Source organism: Portunus trituberculatus, chromosome 25 (genome assembly GCF_017591435.1).
Source record: "Portunus trituberculatus isolate SZX2019 chromosome 25, ASM1759143v1, whole genome shotgun sequence".
In the NCBI taxonomy this organism is placed as follows: Eukaryota; Metazoa; Arthropoda; class Malacostraca; order Decapoda; family Portunidae; genus Portunus; species Portunus trituberculatus.
Window position 1 is genome coordinate 12,907,815 of NC_059279.1, and position 22,500 is coordinate 12,930,314.

The 22,500-nt window shown below is 42.3% G+C and overlaps 1 protein-coding gene across 1 annotated transcript in view; it reads left to right on the plus strand.

The window, feature by feature from the left end:
* The window catches only part of LOC123508886, a 125,212-nt gene that overhangs the window by 102,309 nt on the left and 403 nt on the right, over nucleotides 1–22,500 (plus strand). Inside the window, 16 exon segments of the mRNA XM_045262890.1 lie at nucleotides 7,906–8,034; nucleotides 8,037–8,075; nucleotides 9,152–9,296; nucleotides 11,275–11,399; nucleotides 12,873–13,058; nucleotides 15,251–15,347; nucleotides 15,645–15,785; nucleotides 17,183–17,323; nucleotides 18,392–18,597; nucleotides 19,010–19,114; nucleotides 20,040–20,264; nucleotides 20,482–20,549; nucleotides 20,732–20,803; nucleotides 20,906–21,041; nucleotides 21,149–21,297; nucleotides 21,548–22,500. The exon segment at nucleotides 21,548–22,500 is cut by the window's right edge and continues 403 nt beyond it. Of these exon segments, the coding sequence (XP_045118825.1) occupies nucleotides 7,906–8,034; nucleotides 8,037–8,075; nucleotides 9,152–9,296; nucleotides 11,275–11,399; nucleotides 12,873–13,058; nucleotides 15,251–15,347; nucleotides 15,645–15,785; nucleotides 17,183–17,323; nucleotides 18,392–18,597; nucleotides 19,010–19,114; nucleotides 20,040–20,264; nucleotides 20,482–20,549; nucleotides 20,732–20,803; nucleotides 20,906–21,041; nucleotides 21,149–21,297; nucleotides 21,548–21,958 (2,375 nt within the window). The 3' untranslated portion in view covers nucleotides 21,959–22,500.

Sequence of the window (22,500 nt, forward strand, 5' to 3'; positions counted from 1 at the left end):
TGATCTATATTATGCACCAAGGGACCATGTTCTCTCTCTCTCTCTCTCTCTCTCTCTCTCTCTCTCTCTCTCTCTCTATATATATATATATATATATATATATATATATATATATATATATATATATATATATATATATATATATATATTTATCTATTTATCTGTCTATTAATCTACTATCTATCTATCTACCGATCTGCCTATCTGTCTATCTATGTATAGTACCTATCTGTCTATCTATGTACTTTTCTATCTATCTATTTATCTATCGATCTATTTCTACCTAATAAGTACAACGAAATGTATTATTTTATAAGTTTCTGTGGTTATAAATTTGTTTCGAGGCATCGCTTACATTATGCGTGTTATCTTTATGAAGATTTGTTATAATCGCAGGTTAGATTTCCTGTTCCTCTCTTTATACATTCATCCCTCAGAAGATTAGCCAAACTATAATAGGCATTCAGAATGGTGATTAAGCGTCTAATTGTTCTCTTAAATCTGGCTAATCACGTCGTGTAAGTCAAATAAACTTTCATTGAAGGAATAAAACACGATTTGAAGACCACTTGGCGACGGTGAAAAATTACACGAGTTGACCTTTAAAAATTAATGTTTCTGACGTTTTCTTTTATTCCTTTTCCGACATCACTATGACGTCGAATTCTCCCTTCTGTTTTGTATTCTGTTCTCCTTCCCCACCACGCATCATAGCGGGAAAATACACCACGGAAGAGAAAGGTGCATTACAAAACAGAAACACGAGTAAGGCATTGCAATGAAAACCACGAGGAGGTGAAAGGAAAAAGAATATTCTTACCTATTATCTTCCCATTCTCTTTCTCGTACACATTCACGCGATACAAAATTATTTCTCTGCTTTCTGTGCACCTGAAGGCAGTGTGTGTGTGTGTGTGTGTGTGTGTGTGTGTGTGTGTGTGTGTGTGTGTGTGTGTGTGTGTGTGTGTGTACCTTGTTTTTACCTCTTTCTTTGTTAAATTAAATGCTAGCGGATGTTTGCTTTATTAGTAATGCAAAGCTTGGAAAACTCCAGAAGTAGTGGTAGCGGTGATTACGAAGGAGGTGGTGGTAGTGGTGGTGGTGGTGAAAGAGGTAGTGGTAGTGATGGCGGTGGTGGTGGTGGTAGTTGTAATTATGAAGGAGGAAGAGCTGGTGGTGGAGGCCGTGGTTATGGAGATGGTTTGTCAATAAAGTAAATTTTTTAACAAAGAGAGAGTGTGAAATCAATATATGTTCCAATGACAAGAAACAAAAAGAAAATTGATAAACAGACAACTAGATAAACACACACACACACACACACACACACACACACACACACACACACACACACACACACACACACACACACGAAACCAGAAAACACAGAAAGACGAGTAAAAAAGGAGAAAAAAAATCACCCAAGAAAACAATTGGACCACGCCTCAAATTACCGCCTTGAAGAAAACAGGTAGAGAGAGGAATCAGGTAACCCTCCATTCCTTCCTCCATTCTTTTTTTCCCTCTTTCCCTCCTTTCTCTACCTTCTGCCCTCCTGACGTAACCGGGAGGAGAAATCAGAGCGTCTTCTTTTTTTTTTTTTTTTTCCAACACTCGCGGGCTGACGATATCCAACACCCGTTTTCTTTACGTGATTCCTTCCTCGCACTTCACCACAAGTCTTACTTCTCTAATTTCTTATTCCTCCGCGCACCCAAATAATTCTTACCTCCTTGTATTTGCTCTCTGGATTCTCTTTATACGTGGAAGGAGCGAGAAGAGCTGGGAGTTTAGGCGGAATAAATATCTTCTCTGGTCAAGCGTGGGGAAGAAACGAGTGGAAAGAGGAAAGGAGATAGACAGCCGAGGGAAGATGAGAGGCAGTTGGTAAAGTACGAAAGTTGTAGGAAAAATGGCAAGGGAAAGAGAGAGATAGATAGATAGATAGATAGAGAGAGAGAGAGAGAGAGAGAGAGAGAGAGAGAGAGAGAGAGAGAGAGAGAGAGAGAGAGAGAGAGAGAGGATAGCTGTGGGAGTTATGCATACTGAACGCCCTGTTGGGATTGCACTGCTGTAGGATATTTGCCGCCATGTAAGTCAGCCCAACCTAGAAATATTGAAGGTTTACGGAACAGAAAATTGTCGTGTGTGTGTGTGTGTGTGTGTGTGTGTGTGTGTGTGTGTGTGTGTTAGGCAGTCTATTCATTCCTCTGTATATCTGTAACTGAAACCTATCTATCTATTTTTCTTTTTTTCAATTCACTTTTCTCTTTGGATTTCAATTTTTTGTATCTTTTTATGTATTTTTCTTCTTGCCTTTCTCTCTACCTGTCTGTCTGTCTTTCTCCGTTCCTTTATATTACGTATGTCAGTTACTTTGTTCGTCTTCTACCTATCCCCCCCTGTCTGTTTGTCTGTCATTTTATCTGCCTTGTGTCTGTCTCTATTAGAATTCGTGTGGCAGTACTCTTGTTTTTCTCTGGTTGTATCCTTATTTTCTTTTCTTTTTCGACACTTGTCACATAAATTTTTCCTTACTTTGCCCTTTGCTGCTCCTGGTCGTGTTTGCTTACAAATCTATTTCTTTTCTCCATTTCTTTCGTTCCGCTTATCAGTATTGACTCCCTCCGTGTCTTTCTACCTTTCCATTCTCTTAAGTGTCTCTCTCCCTCTCTCTCTCTCTCTCTCTCTCTCTCTCTCTCTCTCTCTCTCTCTCTCTCTCTCTCCTAGAAAGCATGCAAATAAAAATATGTGGTTCATCTCTCTAAATATCCCTATAAGAGAGTAAAATCTGTTAATAAACCACAAATAAGGTAGCAAAAATAAAATATGGACTAGGAAAAAATAAAATATGGACTGACACTAAATACATTACAGGATATAACTCTTTTAAAGTCAATGAAGGTGTTGAAATAATTGCATTTAGTTGGCCCGTTTAAAAATTGGGTTTAAAAACTGGAATAAATACAGTTCTGTTTATAGTTGGTGCCCGTGAGTGCAAGGCCAAATATGCGACGTGAGCCCTTCTAAGAGGATTCAATGCGCTTAGATAAGACTGCAAAAGAGTTACTTGGAGGATCTAAATGTCTCTCGAAACACCATGAAAGGAGAATCAAGACGTCTTCCTTGCTTCTTTTTTCTTTTTTGTACATCTGTAAGGGAAAGATTTTTTTATTTGAGGTTATTTGTAAATTGATATAATGTGCACAGCTAGATATAATGAAAAAAATGGAAGATAAACGGGAGAGAAAGAAAAAAAAAAGACTTGGGAGGAAAAAAACAAACCTGGGAGGAAAAAACACAAACCTGGGAGGAAAAAACACAAACCTGGGAGGAAAAACACAAACCTGGGAGGAAAAAACACAAACCTGGGAGGAAAAACACAAACCTGGGAGGAAAAACACAAACCTGGGAGGAAAAACACAAACCTGGGAGGAAAAAACACAAACCTGGGAGGAAAAACACAAACCTGGGAGGAAAAAAACACAAACCTGGGAGGAAAAACACAAACCTGGGAGGAAAAACACAAACCTGGGAGGAAAAAAAAAACAAACCTGGGAGGAAAAACACAAACCTGGGAGGAAAAACACAAACCTGGGAGGAAAAACACAAACCTGGGAGGAAAAACACAAACCTGGGAGGAAAAACACAAACCTGGGAGGAAAAACACTAACCTGGGAGGAAAAAAACACAAACCTGGGAGGAAAAAAACACAAACCTGGGAGGAAAAAAGTTGCAGCGAAAGAAAACTCGAAAAACAAAATAAAGCAAATTCACAAGAGAAAAAATGTGAACAGCAAAGGAAAACAAAAACACTACGAAGAAAAAAAAAATCAATTAAAGATGATGAAAGAAGGTGATAAGACGAAAAAAAAATGAGAAAGAAAATTAGGAAAAAAAAAATCTAGAGTCTACGAAGAAGTGTCTTAAGTTGCCGACACTGCGCTACCACATGGAGAAAAGAAAGTGAGGAAGAAAGAAAGAAAACTCCGATCCAGAACTTCCGGTAGTAGTTTTTATGAAGAATCTTGTCGAATCGGATAGCTCTCCCTCGGTCTCTTTCCCGCGGCGTGTGCTTAGGTGATTATCGATGAGATTTTTAGCGAGACACGAGGTGGCGATGCCGTTCTGAAGGTCACGGCAACCCTGGACGACCGCGAAGAAGGGCAAAGGGAAAACAAAATAATGAGAGGATGATAGCCTGGAGAAGAGCAAGAGGAGAGAAATACTAAAGAGAAAAGAAAATGGAGCCAGAAGTGCATCAAGTTTGAATAGGGCAAAAGGGAAGAAAGAAGAGAAAGATAAGTTAAAGTAATTGGGAAGGAATAAAAAAGGGATGAACAAGAAATAGAAGTTTGTGACACGGCAAAAAGGCAAAAAATGGAGAAAAAATAATACATAGATAAGTCCGGTATACCTAAGAAAAGGTCAAAAAAAGAAATAATGATAAAGAAAAGATAAAGGTTGAAGAAAAGGTCAAGAAGAAGAACGAGAAGAAAAGGAATTTAGAGAAGACGAAATGTATGAAAATAAAGAAGGAAATGTTGAGGAGTAAGACGTGCGCGAGTAAGTCAGACGAAGCAAGATGGCTAACCTCATAAGATCCTCGCTTTTCGGAATACGAAAGCGAGAAAAATTTATATAAGAACAAGTCAAGTAAAAGAAGACAAGAGAAACCAGGAAAAAGAAGAAAAGAAATCGAGAAGCAAAACGCGTGCGAATATAGTAAAAAAAGCATTGAGAAAGACTAAAAAAGAAAGAAAATTATAGAATGAGAGAAAAAAAATAGACGCTGAGAAGAAAAAAAATAAGTGTGGAAGCAAGAAAAAGTCAAATGAACCAGTATAGCAGCCTTCAAATCCAGCTCTTTTCCTCGCACGCTTTCACTAAGGTCCACGTATTTAGATTCCCAGTGAGCATATACAGGTCAGTCTGCACACTCCCTCTCGTGATGCATCATGCTAAATTAACCCACTTTTTCGTGGGAATCGCATCATGAAAAACATTCGGTAAGTCAAAAACCAGCCAGGCAAGGGAGTCACGTTAGAATATCGAATGTATGTGACCCGGTCTCTCTCCTGAACCCTAAATAGCCGCTGAGGGGCCTCCACCGCGTCACGAGAGGCCGCTGTGACGAGAAATGGGACCAGTGATCACACGCGACGCCACACAAACGTCAATACAACCTCACAACTCAAGGAAAATACGAACATTCACTCACTTCAGCCTTAGATTCAACATCTTTATTTGGCCTTTACGTGCAGACAGTGTTGAGTTACGAGACTTACTCTGAGTTATTTCTTGGCCTTTTGTTTTCATCCATATCACATTTCAAGGAAGATACCATCACTCACTTGTGTCTTGGATTCAACGTCTCCATTTAGCATTTACTCATGCAATGTTGAGAGTTATAGGGGTTTCCTGAGATATAGTTAGGTCTTCTCACCTCATCAATACAACTTCACAGTGCATGTAAAACATATGCACCACTTATATTAACGTCTTTTATAGCTCTTTACAAAGAAACAATGTACAATACTAATATGTTTATTAAAATTAACTTTTCCGTCAAAATGATATTTCAATTCAAGGAAACATGAAGTAATGTATATCACTCTCGCTTTGTCTAATTTGTTTACATTTTCAGTAATTTAATGAATGCTTTTTATTCAGTACATTGTGTATTATAACTTGAAAATCCCAAATGAGAACAAAAAAATTACTCGACGATCCTTTTATCTAAGATTAAGCTTCTCTACTTAGTTTTCATATAAGTACATGTTGAAAATTATATGCCTTATTTTCAATAACATAATCGCTATTACTGCAATTCATTTCGGAGTCATTACAACTTGAGGCTAAAGAAAATGTGAATGAGTTTAATTTTCGTTTACTCTTACAATTTATCCTTTTATGAATAAATACTACTATATGAAGAACATTATGAATTATGAATCTGATTTTGAGTGACCTAGTATCAATATCCTTTAGCAGTTAACATGACTTGGACCTTACGAAAAACTACGAATAAATTTCTCTTTTGATCCTGGATGTACAATCTCTCTATTTTGCATACAGAATTGTACACTTCTCTTTCACTCTATAAAGACAGAGACTGCAGGAGAGGAGGAAAGGTTGCGCCGTACGTTAGGGACACGTTACAATGTTTTCTATGAGTTATGTACGTAGTAAGGATCATTTTAGACTTTATTTTCCGTAGACTTTTCGATGGCAGCCTCAATACTGGTGTAGTCTTCGCAGGTTCGTTCCTAAGCAAAGAAAATCACCGAGGAAATGTATACTTCTCCGTGACGCTGTAATGACAGAAGGGAAGCCATTGGAATGTGTGTTATTTTCATCCTCATTTATTCCTTATACGATGATACTCGTTGACTTCTCCCGGAGAGGTTCGTGAGTGGCGTGACAGCCCTGACACACACGCACACACACACACACACACACACACACACACACACACACACACACACACACACACACACACACACACACGACGCGCAGCCCTAGGTCACTGTCCTCACGCCTCAATAACGAATGATTATTTACTGACTGGAAGTTACTCTAATTCCGAAAAGACGTTGGAGACTCTGGGTGACTTTTAAGTGACTCGTCATGACTCTGTGTACTTTAAGATGCTTTGTAGTGACTCCTTGTGACTGGTTTTAGGTGACTTTGTGCGGCCTTGTATGACGGAATGACTCTAACTGACTCAAGGTGTCTTAGAGTGACCTTGAACACACGCGCGCACACACACACACACACACACACACACACACACACACACACACACACACACACACACACACACACACACACACACACACACACACCTCCGTTGACAAGATCACAAAATAGAAAAAAAAACATGAGAAATAAACGGTACGTACATAACCCCATACTTAATCCATGCAGCAAGTGTGGTGCAAAAAGGGCAACAAGTTTTATAAAGCTGTAAAAAGTAATAAGCGTATAAATTAAGGGGAAAAAAGATCCCTACAAGATACTTCGCGGGGCCACATAATTTCTCGTTCATAGCGGCAACACAGGTAACCTTCCTGGGCTCGAGGGAAGGTGGAGGCGAGGCGTAATCAAGACAGTAATTGCGCACCTGGGGACATATACCTGCCACAAGACCCCTCCATTTGATACCTAGGGATCTCAAGACCTTTGGGAAGAGAGGAGGAGGAGAGAGCAAAGAGGAGGCAAGAGGAAAAGGAAATGTAAAGTATGTAATATGCACACAGAAAGTTTCCATATTTCAACCAGGTAACTTAATTCTCCTTTTGATCTCTTTGGCGAGTATTGATAGCAGCGCCTTTTGATGGAGGCTCAGACGTGGACCCGCTGACCTAACGCTGCTTCCTCACGCCTCCACCCACTTCCTGCCGTCTTCTAGTGGCCCATTCCTTCTCTTTTATCCACGTCCTCTCGTCCTCCGAAGGCTGCTTGCTTCTCCTTTCATCCTCGCCGCGTCGCTTCGTCCTCTTTCGTCCACGTTTCTTTCATCCAGCGTTCCCTTACTCCTTTCATCCACGCTGTCACTCTATCACGATTCCTTCCTCCCTAGTCATGCACACCAAGTCACTCCCATCACCTCTTCTTTTTCCTCCATCCACGCTCTGTCATCCCATCATGGTGTTCTCCCGTCCCTTCATCCATGCCGAATCGCCTCCATCACGACATTTTCTTTTCACTCACTATATTATTCCATCACGCACTCTCTCCTTTCTCATCCACATTCTCTTCTTGCAGTCTATTTCTCCCTTTTCATCCACACTTTATTGCTCCCTCACAATCTACTCCTCTTCTTCATTGAATTTTCACAATTAATTTTTCCGCTTCATACACTCCCTGTCCCCCCTCATGCCACCTCTTCCTCCTCCACAGTTGCGTGTTCCACGGTGACGGTGTCAAGGTGCCAGGCGGCTCTCAAGACCCTGGTTCAGTTTTCATGGTTTCAGCCCACCTGTTTGTGCCGGGAGCCGCGTCTCGACCCGCAGTGCAACGCCTTCAGAGACCTCTCTTTGACCATCCCTGTGTCTTCATCAACAGGAAAGGTGAGCCTCGTCCGCCTTCAATATTTATTAAGCTTTAGAGGCAGCTTTATCAATGACAGCAGTATTAACAGGTAATAAATGGTGTTGGGCCTCCTACATCAAGCAAGGATGCAAGGTTGATGTTCTCTTGATAATGTAAAGACTTTTAATTCGTTTTTCTTCATTTCAATGCGTTTTTTCCTAAAGGTAATGCTTACACGCGGATCTTGTTTACTCTGTTGTGTTCTTCACACTACATGTTGTGATGAGAATCTTGAGTGTGTGACTGATTTATTTTACTTCGTGTCTATTGAATTTCATGTTGCGTGACTGGAGACACACTACCCAGACATCAAGTGAGGGTACGCCTGGCCACTGGGCGGGTTAAGGTGTTGACAGTCTTTTGAACGTCTCTGATTGTGGGGTTATTTCTTTTTATCTATTTGTTTTTACGTACAAAGGAGTCGAGGATTAGAAGAAAACGTAAAAGATGTTAGATTGATGTTTTAAATATCGAAGAAAAAGATGATGACTGATGACATTATTGTGAGTAAAGATGCACTTCAACGAGGAAGGCGGTGAAGGGCGGAGTGATCAGCAGCACATTGTTTTGTGACGAGGGTTGTTTTATTGGTACAATTGTTTGACAGCCCACTAACACGAAGTGACATTTGTTTGTGTCAAGTCTTTATCTTAAGTCTCCGGGGGAAAGAAGCTGCTAAGCTTTTTTCTTTTTCCTATATTTTCTTTCCTTGCTCTTGCCTATTTCCTGTCATTTCATGCGCTTATCCTGCTTTTGTAATAGAACTGATGAAACGTAATCGACAGGGAAACAGATAATATTAATAAGGCTAACAGCAATAACACATCCCTGAAATTAATTAATATAAGCTTCGAGCAATTATATTTATCCTACATTATTAAATCATAGCAATAAAAAAAATGGCTGCCACGTGCTGCTGTAATCCGATGAGGTGCAATTCATATTTCAAGGATTAACTAGAGTAATCATATTGAACGTGAAATATTCAAGTTTTTTTCCCTCCCTCCCCCTCCCGTTCTCCCATCACACTCTCACTGGCCTCCTCGACACCCAGAGGTGGACCTACACCCGCTGCAGTACATCCCCACCTGTCACGTCGCCTCAGACATCTGCCGCGAGAGGCCGTGGTGTCAGCAGCAGCTCGACATGTTTCGCACCACCTGCAAGTACCGCGATGGCCGCTGCCGGAACCCAGACAGGTGAGACTCCATACCTTGCGGCGCCTCTCCCACCCTCGCGCCCTCCTAACGGTGACGGAGTGAACCGCGAGTAACTTTTGCTATAACTCATTTCACTGCTATATTTTTTTTGTTCGCATAAATAAGTTTAATTTTCAAAACACAATTCATTTATTTATTCGCATATTTGTTCATTAATTAATTAGCCATTGTTTTATTTAATTGTGTCCTGTATATTATCTAAGGAAGACAAAATTCAACATACAATTTTCCCTTTACATTTTGTTTATCCATGGAAGTTTTTTTTTTTCTAATATGCAAATATACAATCGTATAGGTATTACATTTCTCAGTACGAGAACATTATTTTTTTTATTTTCATCAATCTTTTCCTCTAAGGATATCATAGAATGTTTGAAAGGATGGGATAAGCTTACTACGTATTATGTGAGAAATCTTAGGATAATATTCTCTTACGTTGCCTATTTTTCCTCCTGATGAGTGGAATGTGAACTGCCGATGACTTTTGGCATGCGAAAGATTTTTAGGTTGTGGTATACAAAATTACACAATTATATTTGTTACATGCTGGGCCTTTTTCTCAGCCATTTCATCTTGCCCTTAATAAGACCACCTCTCATATATATATATATATATATATATATATATATATATATATATATATATATATATATATATATATATATATATATATATATATATATATATATATATATATATATATATATATATATATATATATATATATATATATATATATATATATATATATATATATATATATATATATATATATATATATATATATATATATATATATATATATATATATATATATATATATATATATATATATATATATATATATATATATATATATATATATATATATATATATATATATATATATATATATATATATACTCTGGATGTAAAACACTATCGAGTTGTATGGCGTTTTCGTATTCGAATGGTGTGAGATGGACTGAAAGTTTGAATTAAGTTTGGGGCGGGAAGGGAATGGAGGGATTTGTGCCGCCAGGAGGGAAGGGAAATGTATGGAGGATAAATGAGGCGAAGAATGAAAGGAAGTGGAAAGAGTTGAAAAGCATGTAAAGGGAAAGATAGTAAGTGAAAGAAAGGAAGGAAAGCAGAAATGGGCAAGTCATTTATTCCTTCATGTTTACGAATAATGGTTTGACAACTCACGTTACACTCTGAGAACTGCAACAGATAATTCACCTTCACGACGAGAGAAACTAAGAAGTGCGATTGACTTTTGATTAAGAGTGATTCTAAAACCTCAATCTTGAAATAATTCAAGTCATAGGAAGGTGGAAATACGGAAGCAGTCAAGGAAAAGCTGAAAGTGTTGTACAGTTGGGTCACTGAAGGAAGAGAGACATGCTCTTAGCAAAATCAAAAAGTCGTGAGCCTTTAAAAGCCGAAAAAAAGATAGCAATAGATGCAACATTACAGTCATGGGAAAGAAGCTGAAGACAGTTAGTTACAGGAGATAAGATGATAAGACGTCTAAAAGACCAATAGGAGTTAAAACGTCTTTTACCAACACCTGTGAAATATATTCCATACATGAACGATTAAGACGAAGGAGATGACTCAGAAATCTTAACTTCATAAAACTTGTTTTTACCTTGAGATGAGATGAGAGATTTCCAGTTTAGATTATTAGTGACAGACAGACCTAAGATGTTCACTGAAGAAGAGCAGAACAGTTCAGCGTCACTAAAGAAGAGGGAATAGTTACGCGGAAAGTTGTGTCAAATAGTTATATCACCATTTGTATTCTTCCTGAACCGAGTGACAGTAATATTTTTTCCTTCCTTAGAGGGATATTTCAAGTTTGTTATTACAGGAAACCATTTTAAGAGAGAGCTTTGGACATGCTTAAAATCGTTTATTCTCGTTTGTTCTATCTGGGATACTGTAGTGTTGCTTCCTCTGCTTCACCATACAGAGAGAATTGCCTCACTTCATGGTTGAAGCTTCGGGAGACACCTTTACTAGGATGCATCTGTCCCGACAACAAGGACAAGCGGTGTGGGCATCTTTACTCCCTTGTCAACGAAAACCCTTGTCTCGGTGAGTGTCTGTCATTTACCGCTCTTCCCTCCTGCTCCTTCTTTATTCACTGCCTATTTCGCGCTTATTCCCATGTCTGCTTTCTTGTATTCTCTCTCTCTCTCTCTCTCTCTCTCTCTCTCTCTCTCTCTCTCTCTCTCTCTCTCTCTCTCTCTCCTTTTTTTCTTCCTCAGTTTTGTTTGTTTTAGATTTACAGCCTTTAATTCTTTCTCCTTTACCATTACGATTTTTCTTTCTCCATTTATTTCTTTTTCCTTTCCCCTTATCATTTATTTTATTTTTCCCTCTTCACTTGCTAAATTTTCTTTCTCTCTTCCCCATATTCTCACCTAACTTTCTTCATATCCTGCCAATTTCTAACTTTTTCTCTCAAGCTTCTTTTCTCTTTTTCTCTCTCTAAATTCTACCATCTCATTTTTCTTCGTCCTTCCTTATCATATCTTGCGCACGTTTCCTACATTGTTTTTCTTTTATATTTTCACGCCTTTCTCAGAAATTGTAACGCCATCTTTCTTCTTCAAAAATTCTCCTCGTTATTATATCTTATCAACTTTTCCTACACTATACTTCTTTTCATTTTTACTCGTTGCTTCGTTCATCCTTTTCCTTCATCTCCTCTTCTCTCTCTCTCTCTCTCTCTCTCTCTCTCTCTCTCTCTCTCTCTCTCTCTCTCTCTCTCCTCTATTAACCTAGCCCATCCACAGCGCCCCCCAGCGAGCCACCTTTTTTGTACGCTACACCGGAAGAGATCACCAACGGATTTTCCTGCTGAGAGTTATGCTAATCCTCTCCCTGGTTCACAAGAAAGGTGTGTGTGCGGTAATTGCTCAGGTAGGCAGGTACACGGCACTCTCACGTATGCAGAAAGGGAAGAAGGAGCCTCTCAAGGGACACGGAGACTGACTCAGAAAAGAAGAGGAAAGAAAGAGTCGAAAGATCTCGGCATTCTGGGTAAGACCTTGTAGGTAAATTATTCTTGGGAATGGAGAATGTCAATGGAAGACTATTGGTAACAGCATGCGTCTCTGAGAAAGGTGAAAGTGTAGTTCATGTCATAAAAACAATAGAAACTTTATAGTATACATATTTCAGCTTCAAAATTATTGTATAGATAGTGTATGTGTGAAAGTACGCAGTAAGGTGTGTGTGTGTGTGTGTGTGTGTGTGTGTGTGTGTGTGTGTGTGTGTGTGTGTGTTGTGTGTGCTGTGTGTGTGTGTGTGTGTGTGTGTGTGTGTGTGTGTGTGTGTGTGTGTGTGTGTGTGTGTGTGTGTGTGTGTGTGTGTGTGTGTGTGTGTGTGTGTGTGTGTGTGTGTGTGTGTGTGTGTGTGTGTGTGTGTGTGTGTGTGTGTGTGTAGACCCCCCATGGAAGACTCGCACGGAGGCCCAAGTGGATTAACGCGAAGAAAAGTTAGTATGCCGGTCAACCAGAGGGCCAGGGCGGGGCAGGAGTAACCCCGGCGTGTCCCTTGCAGGGGAGCGATACCCGGGGCGCGTGGCGGCCATGTCCCGGGTGGCGGCCGCCCTGGGGTCGCCGCTCTCCCAGACGGTGTCGATGCCTACCGCTGCCGCCACGCACATCATCATCTCCACCTCCCAAGCTGACCCTCTCTACCCTCTCTCCACCAAACACCACTACCTCCAGCACCTGCCGGTGACCAGTACGTGCCCCAACACTACCAGTCTCATCGACAACCACCACCGCCACCAGCCAACACGCATCCCGCGGCCACACTCCTCACTCGCACTCACCAGTTTGGCACTTGACCTCACCGCATGAGAATGAGTCAGAGCCGCGCTTTAAACTGCAACACCACACATCCGCTCGTGCACTCCTTTCTGCTCGCACAGCACACACACACACACACACACACACACACACACACACACACACACACACCTTACAACAACACCTCAGCTTTGTTTGCCCAGAGTAATAAAACTTAAGCTTCAATTTTACTCAGCAAAACTCAGCCGCGAGGGTAGCAGATACTAAACCCCTCTGTCTTTTTGTTCAAGTGCTTAATGTTTATCTTAGAAGTCAGTGATATTATACTAACTTTACAGAGTACGTTCTCTCATCCCAGGAAGGAAACAATCTTAATCTGTTCCAGAGTTTACTTAATCAACTTCGTACCTGGCTTAGTTGTTAATCAATATCACTCCTAAAAAAAGCAACAAAGCTTATATGATATTAAGCCTGAAATGCACACACCCATTAACACACACACACACACACACACACACACACACACACACACACACACACACGGCACTACCTGAACGCACTATTTGCATGTTTTCTTAGCACTATGTGTCACTTGCACCTCACTAGCACTCTCCCATCAGACTCACGGGCACTCTTAATCTCTTCATTCACTTTTCTAGGCAACCAGACAGCACCCGAGCCACACACGCAGCACCAGCACGCCGCGGCACCTACAGACACCTACAGCCACCTTTTCGGAACACCCAAGGCACCCTACCTTCACAAACTGTTTCCTTACACTCAGCACCTCCCAGCACCTCTCCTCTCAGCACCTCAGCACCTCAGCATCCTCAGCACCGGCACTCGTATTTAGAACGAACCAATTGTGATGCATATTTAGTAGATCATCGCACAGAAAAGCTTCTATTAACTAGTACGAATTAGCCGAGCACTTTATTTAATTGAATTAGATTTTGCTACCTACCATACCAACGAATATATCTTTTGTGTATGTATCACTGTTGCAAGGGAAACTATTTGCTCATTATTCTAAGAGTCTGAAAAGATAAAGGGATTCACGAACAAGATTATGCGTCAAAAATTGGTAAGTTTTCAGCAGGATTCGTCCAGGTCTCATAGCTCAGAGAACTGTATCCTCAAACGCGTCTTAGTCTTTTCTTAACAACTTCTAACGGGCACTAGTAGACGCTCCTGGGATTATCAATATTTTTTTTTTTTACGTTAAGGATAGTTCAACAAGGATTCTGCATTATCAATGTTAAAATCACTCATAGATCTATAAATCGCCTCTGTAGCCCCTGAAGAATTATCATTTTAGTAAGACAAAACATTGAACAGAACGAAACAAATTTCTTATTTCTTCCTTAATATATCTAATATTTCGATGGAAGACGCTAAACTCAGACAAATTTGTAAAGTCCACTCAAGCTTGCGGGTCAGCAATTTATCTAATTTCTATGAGTATATTTGATTTCCTTTCATGACTCACCATGGATCATCAGACTCGTTCACTCGTTTACAAACATCAATATGTGCGGCAGTAAACATTAAAAAGCGATGCGTCCCGTTCAGCGAGGCACCAAGACCGGCCCCACCTCGCCTGCCTCATTCTTGCCGCACGCCACAGAAAACACTGCCTATCACAGTTTATGGCATTGAAAATACTGGAAAGGACACAGAAAACTCAAATACGATTAGGTTCAAAGTTTCTGGAGGTCCGGGAATTTTAAACTCTCTTCGAGTTCTGGTGACAAAGGGACGAGTGTAATTCCCTCTCCCTCACGCCCCCGGGATACACAAGAAGTCACGTCTTCCTCCCTCGTCAGTCCAGCGGTAAAACATAAAAGATTTTAACGAACCGATATTCTTTTTATTTTGATCAGTTGATTATTCATTACAATATATCTGTTTAATAGCTCGCGTGATTGTAAACCACTCGTGAATTAATAATGAGATGAGGACTAAACTCAAAAATAAATAAATAAAATAAAGCGAACCGATATCAATTTCCAAGAAGTACCCGGGATTTTTTAAAGTATTATTTAATTTTTTTATGTTTTCTAACTCATTCCTTTATTCGATCATTCTATCATTGTTCCTTCTCCCCCGACGCCTCCGCCACAGAGGCAGACCACAACGTGTCCTTGGATCAACTCAAGTACGTGGCGGGCACCTGTCACGAGGCCTTTGAGGGATGCATGGCCAACTCAGGCTGCCGCAGGTCTGTTATCCTCTGCTTTGTACGTTAATGAAGAATGGAACATGTGTGTGTGTGTGTGTGTGTGTGTGTGTGTGTGTGTGTGTGTGTGTGTGTGTGTGTGTGTGTGTGTGTGTGTGTGTGTGTGTGTGTGTGTGTGTGTGTGTGTGTGTGTGTGTGTGTGTGTGTGTGTGTGTGTGTGTGTGTGTGTGTGTATGTCTAAACGATCAAACAAAGTACGAGTAAGACAATACATTTTTACCAGATACAAAAGTTTGACAGGGAAATTGCAAACATCACTAAATGTATTCTCTCCATTAGTAAACTGGAGGAGGTGAGCAGCCACTGTGAGGCCGCCAAGTGCCAGAAGGACGACTGCAGGAGTGCCATTAAAAACATCTACAAATACCTGCTGGATACTGACCAAGAGCTTGCCCTCAAGATCGCCCTCTGCGTGTGTAGGTAAGCTAGAATGGCTATTGCCCTGCTTCTTCCATACCCTCCTCCTCCTCCTCCTCCTCCTCCTCCTCCTCTTCTTCCTCCTCCTCCTCTTCCTCCTCCTCCTCCTCCTTCTCTTTCTCCTCCTTCTCCTCCTCCTCCTCCTCCTCCTCCTCCTCCTCCTCCTCCTCCTCCTCCATCTCCTGCTTATTCTTCTCCTCCCAGCACTCCAAAGTGATGCTGCCTTCCCTCATCACACCTTTAATCCAAAGTTCTCCACGCTGGACGCTTCTCTTAATTTTTCGCCTTCTGAAGAAAAAAGGGAATCCTGAAGGTCAAACAGATATGCAATTATTTTTTTTTTTTTTCTATCTTCTTAAACTAGTGGGCAAAGATTATTTTTCCTTCAACAGATATGCACTTTTTTCCGTAAACTAATATGCATTTTTTTTTCTAATTGCCTGAATGCCTGAAACTGTTTGGCATTTGCATAGCCTTAATTCATCGGTTATTCTATTACGTCACATCATAGATTAAGTGAATATAAAAAGAAAAACCAGATACTGGTTCCTGTACATGACAAATGCACCTAAGTTTGAAGCGTGTCGTCGAGAGATTGGTCTCCTCGCAGCGGGGCGCGCCATCGTGGCAGGGCGTATGGTGTTACTCACTACATAAACACACCGAGTCTGTCCGCACCCACCATCAAGACGGCGCGAGCTTTGGGTGTGATGATGATCGTCTGCCAAGTGAGCCCGTCATGGCTGAAATTGCCTGAGTCTCGCCAGATGGCTTGGTACTTACGAGGGTTTAGCTGTTCAATAAACAAACTTTTCTCATTCCCTTGAGGAGGTTTGCTGAAAGAGTTTCCCTGGGAAGTTACGGCCCTTGTTTGAGGACCTGGAGCTGTAGGGACCTAACTTTTGACAGTTTGTTGTTACTGAAGCGGTAACAAGCGTCTACCTGAATCTTACGTGAGGGAGACAACACCTGAGCTAGCTCCACCATTTCTTTCTCTGCTTCTTCACGGCGGGAGCATCTCTGCACCCCGGGATGTACGCGAATGGGTCAATAATGTGAAGAAAACATTTATCTTTCACCTGCATCCCTGTATTGCCTCTAAGCTACTCATGAAAAGCATGTTGAGTAACAATACAACCATCTGACGCCTCTCTCGACTACAAATTAAATGTAGTGATGCTGCGATAAGACCGAGCAGTATGTGTGCCACGACGCGCCTCTAGCTTGTGTTGTTTCGTAACATTTAAAGGAAGAGTGGGATTTAACCAACATGTAATCTACTGAGTGCTTGTTTCTCCATAGGACAAAGGAAAAACATCACCTATACTCAATTAATTGCAATTCCTCCTCCAGAACGCTGAACATCAATCACTTCACGAATGTTTTTCTCTTCCTGACAGAGACAGCAGTGCCAAGAACTACGGCAAGTGCTTGAGAGGACAACGGCGCCTCCATCCGCCTTGCGCCATCATGAGCGACTCTGCCTCCGCCAACCAATGCCACAGCCTGGGTCGTGAATGCCGCGGAGACCGAGTCTGCAGGTACCGTCCTTTCACATCCTTCCTCATTTGCTCACGTAAATGGATATTTGTCATTTGATGAGGTTTGCACTATAGCATCACCATTGCTTACCATGTATAAACAATCACTTGCGTTTTTATGGTGTCACTATATAAAAAGTTCAGTTCTAACCATTTATCCATCTATGAATTCAACACAACCTTCCAGACAACTATCCCTTCTTCTTCAATGGCGCTCAACTGTGCCCCTCTTCTACACTGAATATACTCGGTCTATCTTTTTTATGTAAGAGGGAGAACTGCCACTTATAATCTTATAATCTTAACTGGAAACTTTGCATGTCATTTCTATCCAAAACAACTTTTCTGAAGTTAGGCGTCTTGAGTTTTTTTTTTTTTTTCAGCCAGTTTTCCTCACCCCTCCAGCTGGTAACTGTACAGGGTTCCTTATCCACATATATGGGAGGGGAGTCGTTCCACTCGCATAACTCTCTTAGATATTGTGTAATTAAAAGGTTTTCGTCTGATCAACTTTTCTTCTCTGACTGACCGTCTTCAAACTCTTTCTCACCGTCGCAATGTTGCATCTCTTCTAATCTTCTACCGCTATATCCATGCCAACTCCTCTGATATTGATAACCGCATGCCTTCCTTCCTTCCGTGGCCTCGCTGCACGAGACTTTCATCTTTCTTTCATATTAATTTTGTCCACCTTTCTAAAGCACGAGTTAACCAGTACTCTCAGTCATTCATTCCTTTTTCTGGTAACCTCTGGAGCTCAGTGCCTGTTTCTTTATTTCCATCTACCAATAAATTGAACTCTTTTAAGCAGGAGGTTTCAAGGCATTTATCCCACTCTTCTACCTAACTATTTTGACCATGTCGGGAATGGCCTTTTTGTTTAATCTTTTTGTATTGCCCTTGGCCAGTTTTTCCATCTTACATAAAAGAATAGATTCATTGAGCTTATACCATCACTAACACTCTCTTGAAACACATTCATTCTACTCCACCCCTCATTACTGACCCAAAACCGCACGCTTCCATCCACCTCTTGTTACCCTGATCACCTTCCTTCCCCACCAACAGATATCAGCTGGAGCATTACGAGTTGTCCTGCGCGGCAGACACAGTGACGGGTCGTTGCGCAGGACACCACCGGGAGTGTACCAAGGCCATGCTGGGCCTGCTGGGCACTAACTTGCACACCATCTGCGCCTGCAAAGTCACTGCCTTCCAGGACATCAACCAGTGCCTGGCCTGGAAGAGACTTATTTGGGGTAACCCTTGTGTAGGTCAGTCCACTCTCATTTTATTTTCTTTTTCTTCTTTATAAAAAGGCATCCTATCAATGGTTAAGTCTCCGTCGTGCTTCTCTACTCCAGTGATTTACATTTATCGTGAAAAAAAAACAGGATCAGCAAATCATCTAACTAAAGCTGTTGCTATTTTTGTATACCGGTGTATATTTCTTGCAACGCTATACGAGTAAGTGACACACTTTCACCACCCCGAGGGAACATCCTCTTTACGCAAATTCTCATGAATAAAATATAAATAACTGCAGAGCGATAGACTTTAAATACAATAGTATGTCAGATTTCCCCGATAACGAACAGTTAAATTCTATTATTGGATATCAATGAAGACTAAAAGGTGTCAACTGAATATAGAAACCCTTACCTCACCGGTTTCCCGCGTCCCCAGTGGAGGCTCAGCTCACCTACCACCTGAAGCAGCTCGGCATCAACGCCGACCCACTCATCTCCTTCACTGACGGTCTGGACGCCCGTGTAGATCAGGTCCCTGCAGGTGAGACACAGAATAATAGACAAGCCACCATGAGAGAGAGAGAGAGAGAGAGAGAGAGAGAGAGAGAGAGACACACACACACACACACACACACACACACACACACACACACGTGGAACAGTTTAAATGAAGAAGTAGTGTCTGCAACGAGTGTACATACTTTTAAAGCAAGATTGGATAAGTGTAGATATGGAGACGGGGCCACACTAGCATAAAGCCCAGGCCCTGTAAAACTACAACTAGGTAAATACAACTAGGTAAATACAACTAGGTAAATACACACACACACACACACACACACACACACACACACACACACACACACACACACACACACACACACACACACACACACACACACACACACACACACACACACACACACACCTTGTTGTCCCGGTGTGTGGTGTGTGCCTGGTCTCAGGCCTATCCGAAGATCGGAAATAATGAGTTCTGAGCTCGTTCCGTAGGGTAACGTCTGGCTGTCTCGTCAGAGACTGCAGCAGATCAAACAGTGAAACACACACACACACACACACACACACACACACACACACCGCGTAGTGTAGTGGTTAGCACGCTCGACTCACAATCGAGAGAGATCTTAATGTGTGGGTGTGTTCACCTAGCAATAAATAGGTAGGTGTAACTCGAGGGGTGTGGCTTGCTTTCCGGTGTGTGTGTGATGATGGTCTCAGTCCTACCCGAAGATCGGTCTATGAGCCTGAGCTCCGTAATGGAGAAGACTGGCTGGGTGACCACAGACACAGGTTAACACACACACACACACACACACACACACACACACACACACACACACACACGAAAGAAAGAAAGAAATCTGTATAAAAAAAATGAAATTTGCTAAAACTCAATCATTCAAAATACATTTTCACGAAGTTTAATGGATGCTTCTCTCCTTTAGAGGAAGAGACACTTTCCCCGCAGCTGGCGGTGGTCGGGGGTGCCAACCGAGCCCTTTACTCAAGGTCTGATTCCCTGGAAGACCTGACGGAGGAGGAGCCTAGACCAGTGGGCGTGGAGGCGAGAAAGGTTGCCAGCACCGCTCAGAGCGACCACACGCATCCCAACGCAGCCCCAGCAGCCCCCTTTGCTACCTTTACCACCTCCGCCACTAACAGGCCGGAGAGTGAGTTTTGGTGTTGCAAATTACCTCGATTATTATTCTTTTTTTTTCAGTTGAAAGAGAATACTTGCTTTTTTAGTCTGTGGTAATGTTTGTTGTGGTAATCTGAATTATGGTTTCGTGATATGTCGGTTACTTATATGTAAAAAAATTGTCGTTTACGCTCCTAGTGTTTCCGTCAGCCTGGATTTGCCCTAAGATTGGCATTACTGTATTGCAGAGTACTGCGAGGTGCTGCTTCATTCAGAGACCCCTCCACACATCATCGAGGAGGGCGAGAAGATAAGGGTGAGACTCCCGTACATCTTTCCTCTTTTTCTGTTTCCCTATCATACCTCTTTTTTTTTAATATATGATATATCAAAACTTATGATCTTCCAGTTTGTGCAGGCAATCCATAATTACTCCTTGATAATTTCGTATTTCTTTTCTTTCCGACACTTACCTTCATTGTCTTTTTCTTTTTGCAGCTCTATGACGGCAGCACCACTGATTGCTCGACGCTCTGCGTCTGCCAGCGACACGGACAGATGCAGTGCATGGTGAGTGAGCCTCTAGTCATGGCCTTTGAATGACCCAGTTAACTTTGTTCAACTTCCGCGACCAAGGACAGAACGGTTCTTTATCGTCTAGCGTACTTGCAGGTATTGGAGTGCACGAAGGAGAAGGCGTGCGAGACCACCTCTGGCGTGTATAACCACAACTCTCCAGCGTATCAGGTCAGCCGAGGCGATTGTATCTGCTACTCTGGAGACTTCGTGTGTCAGCGGCCGAGGGAAGGTGAGCGTCTGGATGAATAGAGCATCGAACTCCGCGAGATTATAAAGTATCTCTGAATGTCACTAAGTGTAATAACAGTGAGTGATTGTTGACGTGGTTTGTTACAGAGGACTTCAACTTGCCGATGGGTCTTTTCTTGATGCTTGGGTTCAGCAAGAAGGAAGAAGCGTTGCTGAAGAGCGCGACGGGAAGTGGCGTAGCGGAGGCCATCCCGCCCCTGCAGCAGCTCTTCCGATCCATCGCTATAAACCTGGGTGTCAGTATTTTATATCGTGGACTATGGCAGAAAAACTTCATGAAAATCTCTTTCGACTTATTGCAGCTAAAATCCTATAGAATAACTGCATTACAGTCGTCTACAACATCTATCACTATAGTTGTATACGACATCTATCACTGCTTTATAACAATGATTTGAATACATTTTCTAGATAATGAGTCTAACTCAAGGTCAAAGTAAACTGCCATTCCTCATAACCAACTAGTGTTTTTTTGTGTCCTTGCAGGAGGACTGTCAGCTGGAGTTAATCCATCACACTGAGAACAACGTGGTGCTTCAGGCAAGGCACTCCAAGCTGACAGTGGACCCGATACACAATAGCAGCGTCATTTACAGCCAGGACATGCTGCATGATGAGCGAGACCGTTGTGAGGAGCCCATCCACAGGGTGGGCGCCATGTTCCAACACCGCTCGCCGCGAATCCATCACGACGTGCGCCTCTCTCTCTTCGTGTTGGCCGAAGTTATTGACAACGTGCCGGACCACCAGAGGATCAGCAACGGCAGCAGCGGCCAATCTTCGTCTTTGGCCATGCGAGGGTACTGGTGGGCGTGGCTGGCGGCAGCAGCGGTGGTGCTCGCCGCCAGCTTCCAGGCTTCTCACTACTCCGTCGCCGTCGCCACAGTTGCGTCGTGATGCTCAATCTGTCCCCGCACTTCGCACCCCACCGCTCGCCATTCGGCAAGCCAGTGTACATAAGAGATGTGGATGGATGCCACGTATACTTGTAAGGAATGTAAATACCTTGTATGCAGAGATGAGGTGTCGGTGTTGCAAGACAGTAATGTGAGGCGTCGTGAAACACTCAAGGTCGGCAGCGGCCTCCTCCTCATGCCAGGAGCCTCGCTTGTCCGCGACTCTTCCTTGTCGCTCGTTCATGTTCCTTCCGGCCGTCGTCCAGCCTGTGTCACGGGAAAGAGGGAAATCACCCGCTATCGAAGTCGTCCTGTAAGATAAACGATACGTTATATGTATAAAACACACATCACGTCCCGTCAAATGGTTCACTAACCAGCCAGCCACGCGGCACTGAGTGGGCGGAAAACACAAGGCATCAAGAACCGCTGGGCGGACTTGGTGTTAGGCGGTCTTTTCGCACACTCCCAGGTGCTCCTCGGCCCCTGGGTCCTTTGCCTGCGGGGCCTCCCTCAGCTGCCGTGCCATGGTCAACCCTTCAC